Source organism: Lethenteron reissneri, chromosome 6 (assembly GCF_015708825.2).
Source record: "Lethenteron reissneri isolate LAM-NWPU_2019-01 chromosome 6, ASM1570882v1, whole genome shotgun sequence".
Classification (NCBI taxonomy): domain Eukaryota; kingdom Metazoa; phylum Chordata; class Hyperoartia; order Petromyzontiformes; family Petromyzontidae; genus Lethenteron; species Lethenteron reissneri.
In genome coordinates this window covers 2,250,849-2,268,357 of record NC_083784.1, presented here as the reverse complement: position 1 = coordinate 2,268,357, position 17,509 = coordinate 2,250,849, and the positions used below count along the sequence as shown (strand labels likewise).

Sequence of the window (17,509 nt, the reverse complement as noted above, 5' to 3'; positions counted from 1 at the left end):
GCATGCATGTCATTTCGGCATATTATAGAATTTCATTTCAAGTCAATACAACTTCTGGGGCAATGTTACACAGAGGGGAGCATTCGAGCAGACTTATAACTTAAATCTATTATTGATAAATCAATTAAACCTCCTAATAAGCACCTTTTCAGAAGCGCATCAATGTGCATTTCTTGACTTAATCATTATTCGGTGGTCCCTCGCTGTGATTGAAATAATGACGTTCCCTTCCCAATGAGCACGTGCACCGACTGTTCGAAGTGTAACGCGCGCCGGACACACCGGATTTATACGTTCCACTTTTAAACACAGCTGCCTCGGTTTAGTTCTGGCCCATTCATTAGCACTTGGAATTTTCTGCAGAAATTAATTGTTTTTTTAACAAGGGCCCGACTAGCTAGTCCATTCCCCTCCCTCCCTCCCCCGCCTGTTGATCCGACCCATGCCCCCACCCATGCACGCTCTTTTCCCTTGCAACCCCCTCCCCCCGCCACCCCCAACCCGCTCGTTGCCCCCTCATCCCCCTTGTTTGCAAGTGTCGTACGTGATGGAATGGCCGCTGTTTCGAGGCCCATTGCGCTCATAATAATTTACGGCTTCTCGATGAGTGTGAACCCCCTCGTTATTCACCGCGCTGTCAGCGCGCCTCCCGTGAGCCGCGAGCTCCGCGGCGTTTCCCTCTTCGCTCCGCCGAAGGTAATGCTTTACTTCGCGCGAAACGGGAATTCCACGCGGGTTCCCTGCGCTTTTTTTGTAAAAGATCGCGCATTTAGGCCTCCCCCCCCGCTCCTCTCCGCGCCCTCCGCCCTCCCCCTTTTTTGTTTGTACGTTTCCGCCCCGTGCTGTACGGCCGTCGGTGCATTGCGTGTCGCGTCTTAATTTTGGTGCGTGTGTGGCGTGTTCGCACGAACGCACGGAGCCGGTTGAGGAAGTGCGGACGTAGCGGAATTCGTGGCGCGTCGTTGCCGTCCTGCTCATTGCAGTGCAGTTTCTTCTTCTTCTTACGTTAACTTTAAAGGGGGAGCCCTGCAATTAGTCTAGAAAGCCTGTCTGAAGGCTATTTAGCCTCCTCATATACGCTGCTGGTCAGACATATCGGAATAGGTGGGACTACCTACACTTTGTCCCACCGGACACGACCCGTCGTGCAAACCGCTGGGTGGACACCGGCGCGGTAGATTGAAGAAACTCGCACCGTCGTTTCGGCTGCCGTGCCGGAAGATCGCATCGAGCCGTAAAGCTGCTGCCGCCACGGCACCATCCCCGGCACCACCCGCATGTTCCCGGCGTCATCGCCTTGCGCACGTTGATGAGTCGCGAAGGAACACGGACGTGGGGGAGCCGGGGTTTATTTGACGCGGTGCTGCCCTTCGCGGTGTCTGCTTTGGGCCTCCGTCGCCATCGATTTTCATGTTTATGGATCACAATCAAGCGCTGAGCATTCACCCCACCTCGGCGACCCTGCGCACCCACATCGCTCGACCCCTCCGCCTGTCCGTCGCGCTCTCTAGGTGGAGCTCGTGAACATTGGAGGCGCCGACATTGTGGACGGCAACCACAAGCTGACGCTCGGCCTCATCTGGAGCATCATCATCCACTGGCAGGTACCCACTTTGGCTGCATGCGCGGGCACCCACAAACACCTCACCGGAGGGGAACCTACACACGCACCTACGCATGCACCTACGCACGCACGCACCTACGCAACGCACACTCCTACGCACACACGCACACTCCTACGCACACATGCACGCACCTACGCACGCACACTGCTACGCACGCACGCTCCTACGCACGCACACACGCACGCACCTATGCACGCACGCACACCTGTGTATGCTGTATTTCATGTTGAATTTTTATCCGTACTGCGTTCGACCGCCACGCTGTAGGCCAAAACACTTATCAGTCCGTGTCAATCTCCGTACCGCTCGACTTTGGAATTCCCTTCCCTTCCATCGTCTCTCGTCTCAAGCTCGTGCGGCTTTGCCTCGTGCGTGCGACGTGTTATGAGCTCTCATCCGGTACACCTTCGACAGTGTGGTTTGTTGCCAGCTGCTTGCTTGCTTGGTGTCTGGGCCTTTGGACCTTTGCTCAGCAACATAAAAGTTTTTATTTGTATATATATACGTGTCGTGTAAATTGATTGCACCCCAAGAGGATGTCTGCTGCGGAGATGTTACAACGGTGAAATCAGCTCGCCTACAGGTGCTGGGTGGACTGTTCCACCGTAGTTGCGTGAGAGATGATACCATGAGCGTTGGTAACACGAGAGATGGTAACGGCTTGGGAGAGTGTGATCAATTATTTGGTTCAGTAGTTGCCTTGTGTATAGCCAAAAGAGGCAAGAGCCCGATTGGATTTGAATTATTTTGCAAAGGACATCTCCATATCAGCCATGGCCATCTGCTGCTGGATGATGGTTAAGTAGAGCATCATTGATGTTGTCATTTATTTGCGTGCACGTTTGGGATTGTACTGTTGAGGATTTATCGGATACGGAAATAGAAGTTTGATGTTGTTAATATTGTAGCTGTCATATTTTTATCTAAAGGCGTTCATCCATTCTAGGATTAATACACACATTTCCTGGGTGGTGATCATTTTCAATTCTTTCTTATCGTATCATTGTGAGTAAATAGCACAATTAACAATGGCACACGAATATGGTCAACAACGACAAAAATAACATTTTACAAATAAATATTTGTATTTGGTGCTTTTGTTTATTAAAGCCCTGTTTGTTTATTATCATCACCAGCCATGGTCAGTCCACTGCTGGATGAAGACCTTCCCCAGGCCTCAGCCACCTTTCACTATCACGTGATGTCATAATCCGCCTCAGTATAGTAAACAGATTAATTCTAATCAAATATTGTGAAATGCTAAATAAATGTTTACAATCTAACACGGTGACGCCACCTGCATACATTATGGGAATGCACCTAATATATGCAGGGAATGTGACACTTTCATAAATTTTAAATGTAACCATTTAATGGTGCTTATGAGTCTCACAGTTTAATTATTTTGAAATTGTCTATGTTACGAATGTGGTGATGTGGTGGATAATTTTGGTGGTTACGAGCAAAAATCTATTTGAATACCATTTCGTCACAACCGCTCCTTATGCATGTTTAAACATTAAGTGGAATAAGACACTGACTCCAATTAGAATCCTCAAGTTCATTTACAATTCATTGCACCTATGGGAGGATTCCCGAAGACAAGGGATTAACATAACAGGTGTCCCAGGACTTGACATTTTAAGGGGCTCATTGGGCCTGCTTTTGGGACCACAGTGCCTGCACGAACAGCCTGGCGTGCGGGGAATGATTTATCTGAAATGTTTCATCTCCCCAGCGCCCAGTATTTACTCCTGTGCCTGCACCGATTAACATGTTTGACCACCCAGGTACAATTTCGGATGATTTGTTCAGCTGCCACTAAGCTCAGGACGCTTCCTCCAACTTGCCAGTTGTTGTCAGACATTGCTTGCGAATTGATGCAGAGGCATCTAAACGATTAGGAGAAGGCTGCTTTGGAGAAGACATGGAATAGGTTAATGCTCTGAAACATTATTTGTTATTGCGTTCTCAGCATCGCTAATATTGACCGGTAGCACAAAGTGATTATACGTGATGCTGATGTCGTAATAATACAAGGCAGTCAGTGTTTATAGATAAAGCTGTATGGCGGTACTTGTTATAATTTATGTGCTGTTTGTCCTGGTGTTTCATATCTTTTTTATCTTCTGTTTATCGATCGGTAGGTCGTGTTCGGTGAGTGAAGTGTGTCGTTCATAGCCAAAGTTAATAAGATTGCTTTTCGCAGTCATTTGGTGATTGGGCCATCTTCTCGCTACACTTCTGAATGTTGGTTTCGTCACAGAGTCGAACCCAGGATGTCAGCAGTCCTGACTCAGTGCGCTGACCCCTGAACGATCGGGCCAATCGTGGTATATTTTTTGTACCTTTATGTATAGCTGTCTTTTTTTGTTATGCCTCTTGTACAGATGTGTGAAGTTCAAAATGTCCGCAGGGCATTGGAGGCTGATTGTGAGTGGCGATGTCACATTTGTCCAGAGGCTAATGAGCTAATGACCTAACATTATTTTTTTGCACTGCTCTGTATGATGCAGACATTGTTTGTGTTTGGTCCTCAAGGCTTTGTGACCTGTCTTGGGGTCAAGATCATAGCCAATTTCATTGACAGCAGATTCAAAGTTATTGAATCCCTTGCAACATTGTCTTTTGCTGTTAACCTTTCTTTAAACAACGGGTGATCATATGTAGAGTGTAGAATGAATATATGTATAGAACATTTACAGAAGAAAAAAAAAAAGAAAATTCTGTTGCATTTTAAATGTTTCAAGTGTTCAGAAATTCCATAACATGTCATTTGTAGGCTGGCTATTGGGACACTTACACAGCAGGTTCATTAATCCCATCGCGTTTTGCTCCACTTACCTTTCCCTCGTATGTACGTATGCTAAACTTCTTTTGCGCCGTACGTAGCCGACCGTGCTAATTTGAGGTATTCCTCTCGTGCTTCAGAGTAACAAGGATGAAGGGTTAAAGCTGTGGGGGGGGGGGGGGGGGGTTATGGTGCATGGGTTGTGCCGTGAACCGTTCAATGAGGGAAATGTCACAGAAAAAGGCCATATTTGTCAATGTCGGTGTTAATCACAGACATGATAGTGTGTGGACCGTGATTATAAAGGTGTGTTGTTTCGGCAAAGGTCTTTGTAGGGCCGCGGGAATGGACTTTTTTTTTTAAATGCAGCCAAGGGGCCTTGCCCTGCAGGCCTTTGGCTTGCCGTCGGGAGCTCTTAGGAAATATATTGTCAACCTTGACGAACGCTGTTGCTTGCTGTCTATCAGTCAAGAATATTGGGAGAAGCCTTGTGATTAGCTTCCAATTCCGCCTCTGGAATTACATGGAGGTGCCTTCATGCTTTCGATTTGTGTGTGGAATAGGTAATTGATAAGATATTATTGATGGAGTAGGAATGAGTGTTGGGTTAATTCTTGGACTTATTGGATTTTTACCCCCAATGTCAGATTTTACATTGTGTTTTCATGGTTTTGGATTTAAATGTATTACATATTCATAACTTCCACGGTTTATGTAATCAAATTAATAATGTATTTATTTGTTTTTAACAATTTAATTTGAAATTTTACGAAACGTTGTATCAGTTAACACTAATTTGAATGCACACATTCTTCATTTTAATTATGTAACCTAATGCGGTGAAAATGATGGCACCAGATTGGCAAAATATGTACGTGTACATATTTTGTGTGCAGGGCTGAATTTATATAAACATATATCAACTGCTCAGGGTAGTTTACTCAATTCGCATGAATGGGTAATCATAAAAAACATACGCATTATTTGTTTTTACCACTCAGTAATGAGGTTACTAGTGGGAAGGGATGCCGTGATAAATGAAACAAACACAGTCACAATTACACGTCGCTTAAGTATTTTCTTCCACGTGGTGTCAAAACGAAAAGTAATCATGTGCATGTGGTGCTTTTGTGATAGAATTCACTTGACCTGCTGGGATAAGATGTGCCGTTGATGTTCATGGAGGGTGTCGGGTGTGCTTGATTGTGAGCTTGTTACAATCCCACCATCCTGTGATTGAAATTTTGGTCTCTGAACATCGGTGGCAATTGATGTCTGTGTTTGGCGTGGGTCGCCCCTTGTCGCAGCCCAGCGTGAAGCCGTCAATTTAGTCTTAATGGACTTTTTTTTCATTGACCCATTACACTGGAATTTCAATTTACACTCTCTCGTGTGGCATTTGAAGAGCAACCGCCAAAATATTTCAATTGCACGTTGGGTTTGGTTGTTTCCCGTTGCTGAATGCGTAGCGTCCGTACCTCCTGTGTAAGCGTACAATGGGCAGTGGTAAGTCGGCAATGTAATGAGTGGGATTGTGTTTAACCGCACAAAAATTTCGAGCGACTCTTACGTTTAACATTTATAATTGAAATAGCCGGACCTGCCGCGTGTTCGAACCCAATTACAAGCGCGGGCACTTTGTCTTCTATTCGGGCTGAAGCCAGCTCATATCTCCTGCGTTGGCTCTTCGATCGGTTCCTCGTTCGAGACTTTGCAGGAGTATAATTACTTTGGGAAAGGAGCTGAGACTTGCGGGATACTCTCCGTATAAACTCATTCGGTGTGACGCACTGCTCGTGACTTTTTTTTGTTCAAGCTCCAAATGAGAGCATTGGATGGATGCTGCAACCCGGATCGGTGAATCCCAAAACAGAATGCCAGGGAGGTTGTCGCCGCATCACTATTGTGTGTCGGCTTTTGGGCTCCCTGCTCTCTAGCTCGCCGATGTATTTAATGGCTGCACTCAGTGTGTTTTTCACCATGGCGTCCGATACATTGGACACTCACGTTTCAACCCGAAAGCATTTGGGAGAATTATCACTCGTGCCTTTGTTGGTTGTGTGGTGCGCTATAGTCATAGCCAAATGTCTTTTTCAAATCTCAGCTCTCAGTTTCTGAGGCCAGTCATACTTTTGACCCATTTGTCTCTCTGGGTGTTCGTCATTTTTAGTGTTCGGGCAGGTGATGTTATTGTTATGTGATTTTGAAGCATTGCACATTTATTCGTGAGCACACTGTACATCTTTGTTTTGGCACTGGCACGAACAGCTGTACATTTTTTTGCACGCGATTGTAATGCATGTGGCGTGCCATGTGCCCACGGAATCACTTTTGGATGAGCAATTTATTTCCTGCACATTTTTGTCATGCTGATTTGTTTTTTCTACGTTTTTTTTCTCTCTCACAATGACCCAAACAAACGTACACAAAACCCCGCGGTTGAGTTTCGCTGACAGCGAACAATATGAATAATGTATGGCATTGAGTCCAACCTCGGAGAAATGTGTCATCAATTTAAAATTGGATAATAATAATAATATGGATGGGCACTTGAAAATGCTTTCCGTTACCGTTACCTGCTTTGTTCTCTGAAGTATCGTCACGCCTCGCTGTTTTGACGGAAGCTTTTCACAAGCACGAGTGAAGAGTGGTTGATGACTCGCACGCATACTGCTTGTCCACCAACATTATTTTCCGTCGTCCTTTGTTACTTGATTATTGTGCATGATGGACACTCTCTGCAGGTTGACATGCTGATTTGTTGATTAAAATACGGTTGAGCACTCTAAGACCGTGTCAGATTTTACAGGCCGACAATTTCAGTTTGTGACAAATGATGTGTATCTCGCCGTGAATAGCTGAATAGTTTAAGACCTTCTGGATATCTCCACAGTACTCTGTGGTGTAATGGCTTGTACACTGGGCTTGCAATCCAGAGGTCGCCCAGTTCGATGCCATCGTCTGGCACGGCATTTGAAACGATCGTGCACGTTTTTTTTCCCCTCTCTCTAAATCCTCCTCGTCGCCTCTGTACACCCGACAGTATAAATGCGTACACCGCAGTGAAGTTGATCAGCAAATCACGTGTGATGGGGGTGTCGTGGTGGGGAGTGACACGCACCACTTCCAAGACATCTGGCCAGTGTGGACGCGTAGAACAAATATCCTCCAGACATCCCTCCAGTGGAGGCCCTTCCGCCGTCAGTGGGCATGAGCGCAAGCAATTTCAGTGCTGCACCTTTTTCTTTGTATGTATGTGTGTTGAACTTCTCTAGCACCATACGTATCTAGCCAACCGTGCTAATTGGAGGTGGGAAGGGAAGGACAATAAACTAAACATCAAAAGCAGCTCTAAAGAAATTAGGTTGAAATGTCCTAATATCGGAAGGAAGAGCATTCCAGACGGCCGCAAAAGCGCGCAATGCCGTGACCATCTTTGTTTTTGTCTAGCCAAACGCCAGCTGCCAGGGATGACTCAAGTTCACGTGATGGTTTATGCTCCTTGACGAGATGAGCAAGATATTGGTGTTAATTTGTGGGAAGCACACTATGTGTAATGAGGTGCCACCTTATGATGCATTTGTTTGGCAACTGCTAGCCAATGCAGCTCGACGAGCACTGGACAGACACGTTCTTGCCATCTTAACACAGCAAATTTCTGCAATGAGCAAGTTCTGGCATTGTTTTCAAGACATATCGATTACCGGTGCGTAAAGGAGGTGGTGGCATCCACAGTCGCGGGGCATGAGCCAACGGTTCCACGTGCGGATCACATCAGCGCGGTGCAATTCCGCTTGTGATGCCGGCACGAAGATTGGGACACGCTGGGAAATGTACAGCGATGAAGCACAAAAGACTAAACACTTTTTTTTCTTTTCACCACCACCACCACCACTACCAAACCCTCTTTGTACTGGATTGCTCATTTTAAGAGCAATTTAACAGATAACTGGTATTGTAAACCACTCCCGTACCCCGGCAAGTCACTTGAGCCAAATCAGCTAGGTGTTGGGGGGGGGGGGAGGTTTCCCAGGCCCTTGCCGCCTTCTCCGCATTTAATGTGAAGGAGACTAATGCTCTGGAATATTTCTCCTCAGCCCATTCTAGCAGCAGCGTTGGGTTTTATCTCAGGGGATGGTTTTGCAGAAAATAGGCAGAGCGCAGGGCAGGTCCCAACACACTAAGTGGAAGTCACTTCTCTCGCTTCATGCATATCATGCAGTTCATCAGCCTTCATACTTTTCTCTTGCCCCCCCAACAGTAGCCATCTCATAAGTGCTCAGGGCTTTAGTTCATACCTCCTCGGGGTGTTTCTGCGAATGCATTAAAGATGCCGCCATTGCCGGGAAAGTAACCGCGACGACACCTAATTATGTCAAGTATTCAAGTTTGGCTTCCTTCGCTGGGAAACATTTTTTTTTTGCCGCTGCTTTTCTCTCTCCTCAAAAAATAGCAAATCAGCTGCTTGTGAACGTTCTAATTTTCGCAACAGATTGCGAGCGGATTACTGTTGCGGTTAATATACGTTTGTGGTGATTAAAAAGCATCTGTCTATTTGAAGAACTTGAAAGGTAACCAATATAAACGATATGATTTAATATTTCATGAAAGTGACTCGTGGAACGTAGAACAAGCCTTCATCAACACTATCGACTTCAGTCGTTCAACATTTAGGTCTGCCAAGTTGAGTGTTTACTCATTTCTGGTAACAAACATACGAGGCCCTGTCAAAAAGTTTGTAGGTAATGATGTATTGCAGTTGAAGGCCTTGATAGAAACTGAATGGGTTTTTTGTTTGTTTAAAATGACCTTATGAATATTTTTTCACGAAAAATATTGTGCACACGTCGCAATATAACATGACTGCTGAAGTGTGAAAACACTTAGACGCGGTGCCATGGGTGTAATGGTTAGGAACACTGCATGCCTTTTACAATCTCCCGGCGCGGCAGTTACAACGATGGGGCAAGTTTCCTCAATGCTACGTCCACCCGGCAGTACATCACATTTGGCCGGTCGCCACGTCTGGCACGGTTGGGTAAAGTTTGGGTACCCACCCTACCTCTTCCACAAGTTCCTGCCAAGCGTGGAAGAATCGACCACATACCCTCTAAAGGGATGATTTAGAGCTCCGGCTAGTGGAGTCCCTTCCACCGGGAGTGAGTCGGTGCCCTGCGAGTTGTCGCGAGCCAAGTGTTGTGACAAAACGTATGCCACGAACGCAATTTGTGAGGGAAAAAAAAATCGCTTTGATGACACCGAGAACATTCAAGCCGATGCGACGAATTTAATGAGGCACGTCCGGGTCAACACGTGACGCAGCCTGGCAGCCTGACACGCTGTGGCTCTCAAACTTTTTGGTTTGGCTGCCCCCTCAAACAAAACCATTGGTTCACACAAACCCCCCCTTCCCCCGTTCCTCCACCATGGCTGCGTGAATCGCTCAACCGATCTCTGCCGTCCATGCCTCTCGTCAACGCGGTGTTCGTGCAGGCCACTGCAACGTGGCACCGGCGTTCCACTTGCACATTTAAGGTTTTTCCTGCACGGTAATCATGCAACAGCTGCCCCCCCCCCCGCTCTTCCCTCACCGGCCCCCCTGAACGTCGTTTGACTCACCGATTGAGGACCGCTGCATTATGACGATGAAGTGACTTGGACACATCTTAGTTGAAGACCTCCAGGGCTGCTAAGTGATGGCTGCTCGTGATGTATTGGTCTGGCTGGAGACTGATTTTGTAGGGAAACTGACAGCTCACTTATTATGGAAGCAATACATTAATTCTGCCAACCTTGACGACTACACCGCATATATGAGTATCCCTTGATTTTAATCGATGGAACAGTATGTTTCTCACGCTTGGAGGGAAGTCTAGTGGGCTGTGGAAATTTACGGATACATTTCAGAGAATTCAGCATTTTTATAGAAGTGCCTCTTTAATTTTTAAAATACACAGTGCTCAATATTGACTAATGGTGTTCTATCTTGACTTAAAGCTTTCGTGACTGCAGAAATTCATATTCTTTGGGCCTTTCAGTAAAGTCACGTAGATAGTTTCAAAGAAAATTTTAAAAAAACTACGACGTTTAAATCGCGAAACGTTGTCGTTTTTTTGTTATTTTCTTTGAACCTATCTACGTGACTTTACCGAAAGACCCAAAGAATAATGGTGTTCTTCCATGGACTGTTTTTTTGCCAGAGCATTTTTTTTCCCTACGTGTCAAATCCACTGACAGATGAAAGCTTCCTCATGCTCCGCCAAGCCTCGTCGGCTCGGGTTGGTGAAGTGGTGACCCTGAGCGGTTCGAAAATATATATCACTCGTCACTGATGTCAGCCGTGGCCAGGAATCCCACTCACGCTGCTGGGTTCATAGCGCGGCGCTCTGTGTACTCTGCCACTTTGCTCGCCGATGCATTTTCTTTATCAGAATTTTCAGGAAAAGGTTTCAGTGATTCAGAGCTTTCATGGATTTTTAGGCCAAATGTGTGCCGTTTCATGCGATAGCTGCATAATGACTTTAACCGAAATTTACCTGGCCTTATTTTGGTTATGCATTGTTAGATGTGACCCAAAAATGCTCGATTCAATTGAATACCTGATTGAAAGCGTGCATTAACATCTCCATTAGTCAGATTGATTATCTCAGGATTTTCTTTTTAATTCTCTCGTGCTCGCCTTCCAAATACTATTTACCTTTTCACAATCTACTCCCGTGACACATTGAAGCACCTCGTTTGGCTTTTTTTGGTCATCAGCATCACCACATCGGCACATTGGTTGCGTAGTTTATATTTTAATCAAGAAAATATATAACGAGTACTTAAGAAGACAGACTCTGCTGGGAGAGGCGAGTTCCACCCGGCAAGCGTGTCCTCGTGTGGACCGCCGTGGTGAATTCCGAGAGCCAAGAACTCTAATTATGTTATTGCTCTTATTAATGGAACCAATATACAACACAAACAAAAATAGCTGAACGTGGAGCTTTGGCGGAGCTTGCCTTGCCAAACCGATGACATCATTTGTGGAAGCTGGCTCGATCGCTGTCTCTTAATTTTCAGGAGACAACATTTATATTTCATGAGCGTATTTGCTCAGCTGGCCAACTCGTAAGTACAAGGTAAAGGGGCAGCCCTGCAATTGCTCGCGTCGCCGCTGGTGGAAGGGCCTTTCTTCGATAGGGAGCTCTCTAGGCAGCCCCTCTCGAGGGTATTTGGCCTACTCTTCTACGCTGGCCAGATGCCTTGGAAGAGACAGGAGCATTCCACACTTTACCCAACCACACGCGACTTTCCGATGGACTAACTGCGCTGTCCAACTCTGGATGGGAGGAGTTCAGTGTCCAAAATATTTGCGACGAGAGGAAACTAATTTTGGGGCACGCACACTCATTTAAATTGGTTTGAAGCGAGCGGATTTCCGGTGCTTAGACGCAACTCGACAGTCGCACGCTCATGTTTCTCACCGTGCATTTTTGGCCCTCGTTTTCACAATAAACGTTTGGGTTTTTGCCGTGTCCGCAAACCTCTTAGACTCATCATTCGTTATTACGGCCATGGAAGTAATCTTTTAAATTGAGCCAAGGCATTAGTTTTATTCAAGAGAAAATGTTACACATAATATCCAGTCCGAGACCAAAAAAAAACCGTGTGTTATGTATTTGAGATTCAATACATTATTATTTTTTGCCTGCGGGAGTGAATTTTCAATTTGATTTTTTAAAAGTGGTGACTGTGTACTGCATAATTGACTGCTGTGTCGGAAGCATTTATTTTGTTTAGCGCAACATGACTCTTAAAGAATAGGCTGCGTTATATTCTAACTGACCCATATTGCAACCTGGATTTAAAACGGTTACTCCTCAGCTCGATTACATTTGCTGTCCGTGCAGTGGTACCATGTCTATCTCGTTGTGAGAGTTTGTCAAAAAATGTACGGTTGCAGTCAAAACGCCCCATTAATCCTGACACTGAGCACTCTCTTAAACGTGGTATGTCGGTTGAGTTGTCACAATATTCTCTCAGCTACTATGCTGCAGAGAGGCCCGCAGACCTCTAGGCCACTTGGGATGCGAGCGGTCGGTGTCGTGTAGCCACGAGACGGATGAAATAGGGTGCTGCTCCGTTAAACAAATTAACAGGAACAAGTGCAAAAGTATATCCCTGCTCAGGCAAGCATTGGGTAATGCCACTCTCCATTGGCAATTCTGACCCAGCGATATAAATTCCAAAAAAAGGGGCCCTCATTTAATTGATTTTTGAGGAATGATGGGGTGATGCAACCTCCCAGCTTTTAAACTTTCTACAGCAACAACAGCAAGAACAGCAACTTGATAGCTCCACTGTTATGGGAAGGGAAATATCTCGCCGAGATGATGCTTTTCCAACTGTAGTACCTTCATCTCCGGACACTTTGGCACCCATCAAGAGACCAATCATGAGAGTCTGGGAGCTCCTGAGTGGTTTACCCAAGGAAGGTGGCATGTGGACCTCCGGGACTAGAACAGATTCAGGCTGTCGAAATATCCAGAGATGAAAGATACTCCGGTTGGAGAAGAATCATCTTGGCGAGATTTATTTTTTCATCCGTAATTATTTTAGATTTTAATTTGAAATCCCAAACATTTTATGACAACAACTTGCATTTATATCATACCCATAATGTTATAAAAGTCTCACAATGCCACTCGGGCAAGGCAATGCTGAGTGCTTATTAGGTATTTATGGTATCCAACTAGGAGATGCCACATTTTGTTACACGTTCTCGAGAAATGTAAAAAAAAGAACTACTTCCATTGACCTGTGACACGAAGCTGTAAAATGGGTGTTGGGCTCCAGGCACAGCCAGTCGTGTGCAACACTCCAATAAACTTTCCTTGCTCGCGAACAAACTCGTCGCTGAGAATATTATCAATAAGAACATATTTGTACGTTTTGTTTACCCGGTAAATTCACTCTTGAGGGTTCTGCTTTAAAATTTGTGGGGGGTGTTTTTTGCACCACAACCATAAACACTTAAACATTTCAGCTGTTGTTTAATTTTTTTCTGATTACATATTTACAATAACAAAAAAACCCCAGCACATTAAACCCCTGAATCACAACCTCATTATAAACGTCATTATAAACGTCACATTGTATTATTTGCTGTGCCGATATCACTTAGCTGTTTGCAAGAATTGCCATAACACTCACGTGTGCCTCAGCAGTAGAGTGGCTTGCATTTGGAAGGTTGCAAGTTCAAGTCCATCATTCCTCCAGGCCCGATAAAATATGTACCACTTTGCGGGCCACTAGCAGCGATTGTTCTATGGATAGACTCACCCCCGCCTTAGGAATGTAGAATTACCACCACTGGCTCAGGGCTGTAAATATGAGATGAGCATTGCATTCATGTTAATTGCAGTAGGAAACCACGTTGACTCGATTAAAGTGGCTACAACTGTGTTTAATTTTGCGCCAGTTTTGCACTTTCCAGATATTTGACACTGATTGCAACGTCACCGTATTTTCCCACGTGATCCGGCTGCAAGGTCACCTGAGTGCGCACCGCCATTATTTTCCACTCCCTGTAATCCCTCGCTTAATTACCACGGCAGTCAGATACTGGCGTGGTAAGCCACGGATATCGAGCTATAGCAGTAGCGGACGGTTCACTGGCAAAAAAAGAAATGTCCCGTTGGCGACCACTGGGATTCTGCCACACGCAGGGATGACAGTAAAAGGGGCCCAAGGCTGAACACGCTCCGTTCGTGATCACAGTATACCAGCTCGTGGGGTTCTGTTTCTTCCCTGTTGTTGTACGGAGGCAGCCTTGCGTTGGACGCAGTTGCTCGATGTAATGCCGGTTTCGCGCTATAACACCATTTTCCCTGCGCGTGTGCGTGCGCGCGCGTGCCCTTGCGCCCATTGTCTCCCTCCGCCAGGTAAAGGATGTGATGAAGGATGTGATGGCCGACTTGCAGCAGACGAACAGCGAGAAGATCTTGCTGGGCTGGGTGCGCCAGTCAACGCGGGACTATCGCCCCGTCAACGTCGTCAACTTCACCACCAGCTGGTCGGACGGGCTGGCCTTCAATGCCCTCATACACAGCTACAGGTGGGTGCCAGTGGGTGGCAAGTCCCTCCCAGAGCACATCGCGGTGTGGGCTCACGCTCGCTCGACTGTAACTGTCACATGTACCCATCCATACTGCTGGATGGATGGAGGTTGGTGGGGATTTGATCAACTTTCCCCGGATTTCAACTGCCGCGCGCCGGGAGATTGAATCGAATCGGCCTCATCTGGATTGCAATTCCACTGTGCTAATCATTACGCAGTGCCCCGATCTTAAATAAATGAAGATAAAAATGAGATGCTGAACCAAACCGATTGTGAGGAAGTGTCTGAAACACACAGCCTGTGTTATTTTGCCTCACTGTTGGTGATGAACACATTTCCACAATAAAATCGGACGAAATTAACATTCGGTAAAATAATGATATATCTTGCTTCGCTGCGCGCTACGTACAGAGTGGAGAACTGCAAATGTCCATGAAATTGCCCATGCTTGTGTCCTGTTAGGCGGTGTTTTTTTTAATTCACGGAGCTGTCCAACACAGCTGTAACTGCACATGCAGCAAAAGTCTTCCCATGCGTTCTGCTCTGTCCAACGCATTCCAAGTTCTGCAGAACATTAATTTATTCCACGCTTTCACATTTTCGCCCGGTCAGTTTTGTTCTCTTGGAGCCTAGTTTGAAAATATTCCAATTCAGTCGTAACAAAAAACTAAACCAAAAAAAGTACGCAATATCGCGGTCGGCGCTCGAAGGCTTGTACTTGTTGTTGTGGTGATTTACGTTGCCCTTCAAGTCCATTTGGCTGCATTTCACGTGAAGACATCCTCCAGCCTCAGCAGGCAATGTTCCCTTGCCATTTTGCTGAGGCCAGCCCCTGGGAACGTGGAGTCGTGGGAGATTTCGGGGGTCCCCTTGCCTTGAACTCGGCACACGGGAGAAAAAGCGGGCCGCCAGCTCGTCGCAAAGCATTGTCTGTTGTCAGATGTTTTTTGTTAGCTCCTGCGTCAACATCACTTAGTTGTTTGCAAGAATGCAAAGGGGTATTAGAACGTTGCTGGATACTGAAATAATGATTTAAAACTTGTCGAATGCTATCATCAAACTCATCGGCCAAATTCAAAGACTGTTGGCTGAAATATCGACTTTTGTTTTGCTTTGTCAGCACTTATTGATTTCCTTGTATTTCATTTGAGACAGTTTTTTTACCATGATGTTGATTAATTGCTACTTTTATTATCCTGTCAAAGTGAATGGTGGCCTCATGTCAAAAGTTACGAGTTATAATTGCAGTGTCCTTTTCATTGTCATCGCTACTTTTTGGAACTTTTCTAATTTTTTTTAGACCTGAGCTGATTGGCACATGTGCCCGCATATAAGTTAATCCGCAAAATGCTTTAGGAAAATGCGAGCAATAATTGCATGGTTTATGCATTGTGTGTACGCAGTGGAGGAGGCTTGTTCTTCTTTGTTCCCCTGATTTGGACGCTGCAGGCATACAAAACTCAGCAGCTTTGCGATGCCTCAGCCTTAGCCGATAACTGCAGAGAATTGGCCTGGAATCGAGTGCCGTTCCCGCAATCGGGGTTAGAGGTGGCGGTCGTCGGGGGATGGCCATGGCGTAGCAGCACAACATAGGGCTGGCAGAAAATAGGACCAGCGGCCATGGGAGTTGTTTTCGTTTCACTGACTGTTTGAACACTTTCTAACCGTAGGTGGTATCCTCTTGCACGAGAGAGACGTTAATGGGAAATGTGCAATGGCGAGCAGTGTAAACTGTTACATCCAGTCTGGGATTTTGGTCAACTGCCTTTTTGGTGACTCTGAAATGTCCCAAAGTTGTCATCTCTAATAAAAACGCCGTCACATGCTATCAAGTCTTTGTTTTAGCGTACAGGTTTGAGACTTCATCCTGATAAGTATTACATAATTTCCCGCTATTTTCACCTGCTCGCCACAAGTTCCCCACACACCTGCCAATTTATTATCTATTAAGGCTTCTTAAGTTCGTTTTAGCGCTAGCCATTGATGTTTGGGGTCTTTGTATGTATGTTCAACTTCTTTCGCACGGTACAGGGCCAACCGTGCTAATCCAGAGGTGTGGCATACCTCCGATTTGGGCCTGTGCTCAGAAATTGTTAAAATAAAAACTAAAATTAAATCTAGTAATAGGTTTTTACCCTTTTAACTGGTACAAAATCTGACACCTTTATACAAGGCATCATGTTTGCTATAACCTCAACACAAGAAGTCAAAATGCAAACAAAAAGAAACAACTCTGATGATGATAATGATATGCACTGTCCTTGAAGTTGATTGGTCCACACCCGAGACAGCTTTCTTTAGAGCCTAGTCTCCATTGGTGTTGGACCAGATGATGCCAAAAGGCGTACAACTCAAAGACAGCGCACTATCAGAGTATTGAGAGTTCGGGGTAAGCATTTACACTATGAGACATCTCCTTTACCAGTGGTAAAGGAGATGTCTCATAGTGTAAAATTACATCCTTTTAGGAGGCCATGAAAATGGGGGTGGGGGGGGGAATTACTGCTGGCAGTGAAAATGACCTTAAAATGTACACATTCTCCAGAGAAATGCAGTTGGCGGTGATGAATGCAGAATATTAGATAGAGAGATGGGCATCTTGCGGAAAATCTTCACTTGGGTTCAGGGAGTAGCGATGGAAGCAGTTTGTCTATCTTGTTGTTCGGGCTCTCTTCGGCAACCTGTTATTTGTGAAACAGCGGGTCACCTCAATAGCACCACAAGGAGCATGCTATAAAGGAGATGCTGTGAATGCATGTCAGTGAGTTTGAAATGCATTTCATGATTTAAAGTGCCGAGTCAACATTTGCAAGAAGTAAGGGCAAGAGAGAGGGAGAGAGTGTGCAAGAGAGAGACAGCTCATAGGCAGAATTGAGACCATTTTAAAGTATGCCAGGCTATACAATGAGCATTTTTTTCTGTTTGCACTGCTGAGAGGACACGATTGCAATTTGCTCCAGGTAATGGATTTTTACTAAGGGGTTCAACGTG

The 17,509-nt window shown here is 45.5% G+C and overlaps 1 protein-coding gene across 1 annotated transcript in view; it reads left to right on the top strand.

The window, feature by feature from the left end:
• LOC133353592 (dystrophin-like) overlaps positions 1 to 17,509 on the top strand; it is a 639,339-nt gene that overhangs the window by 172,463 nt on the left and 449,367 nt on the right. The window contains 2 exon segments of the mRNA XM_061569957.1: positions 1,512 to 1,604; positions 14,343 to 14,515. Of these exon segments, the coding sequence (XP_061425941.1) occupies positions 1,512 to 1,604; positions 14,343 to 14,515 (266 nt within the window).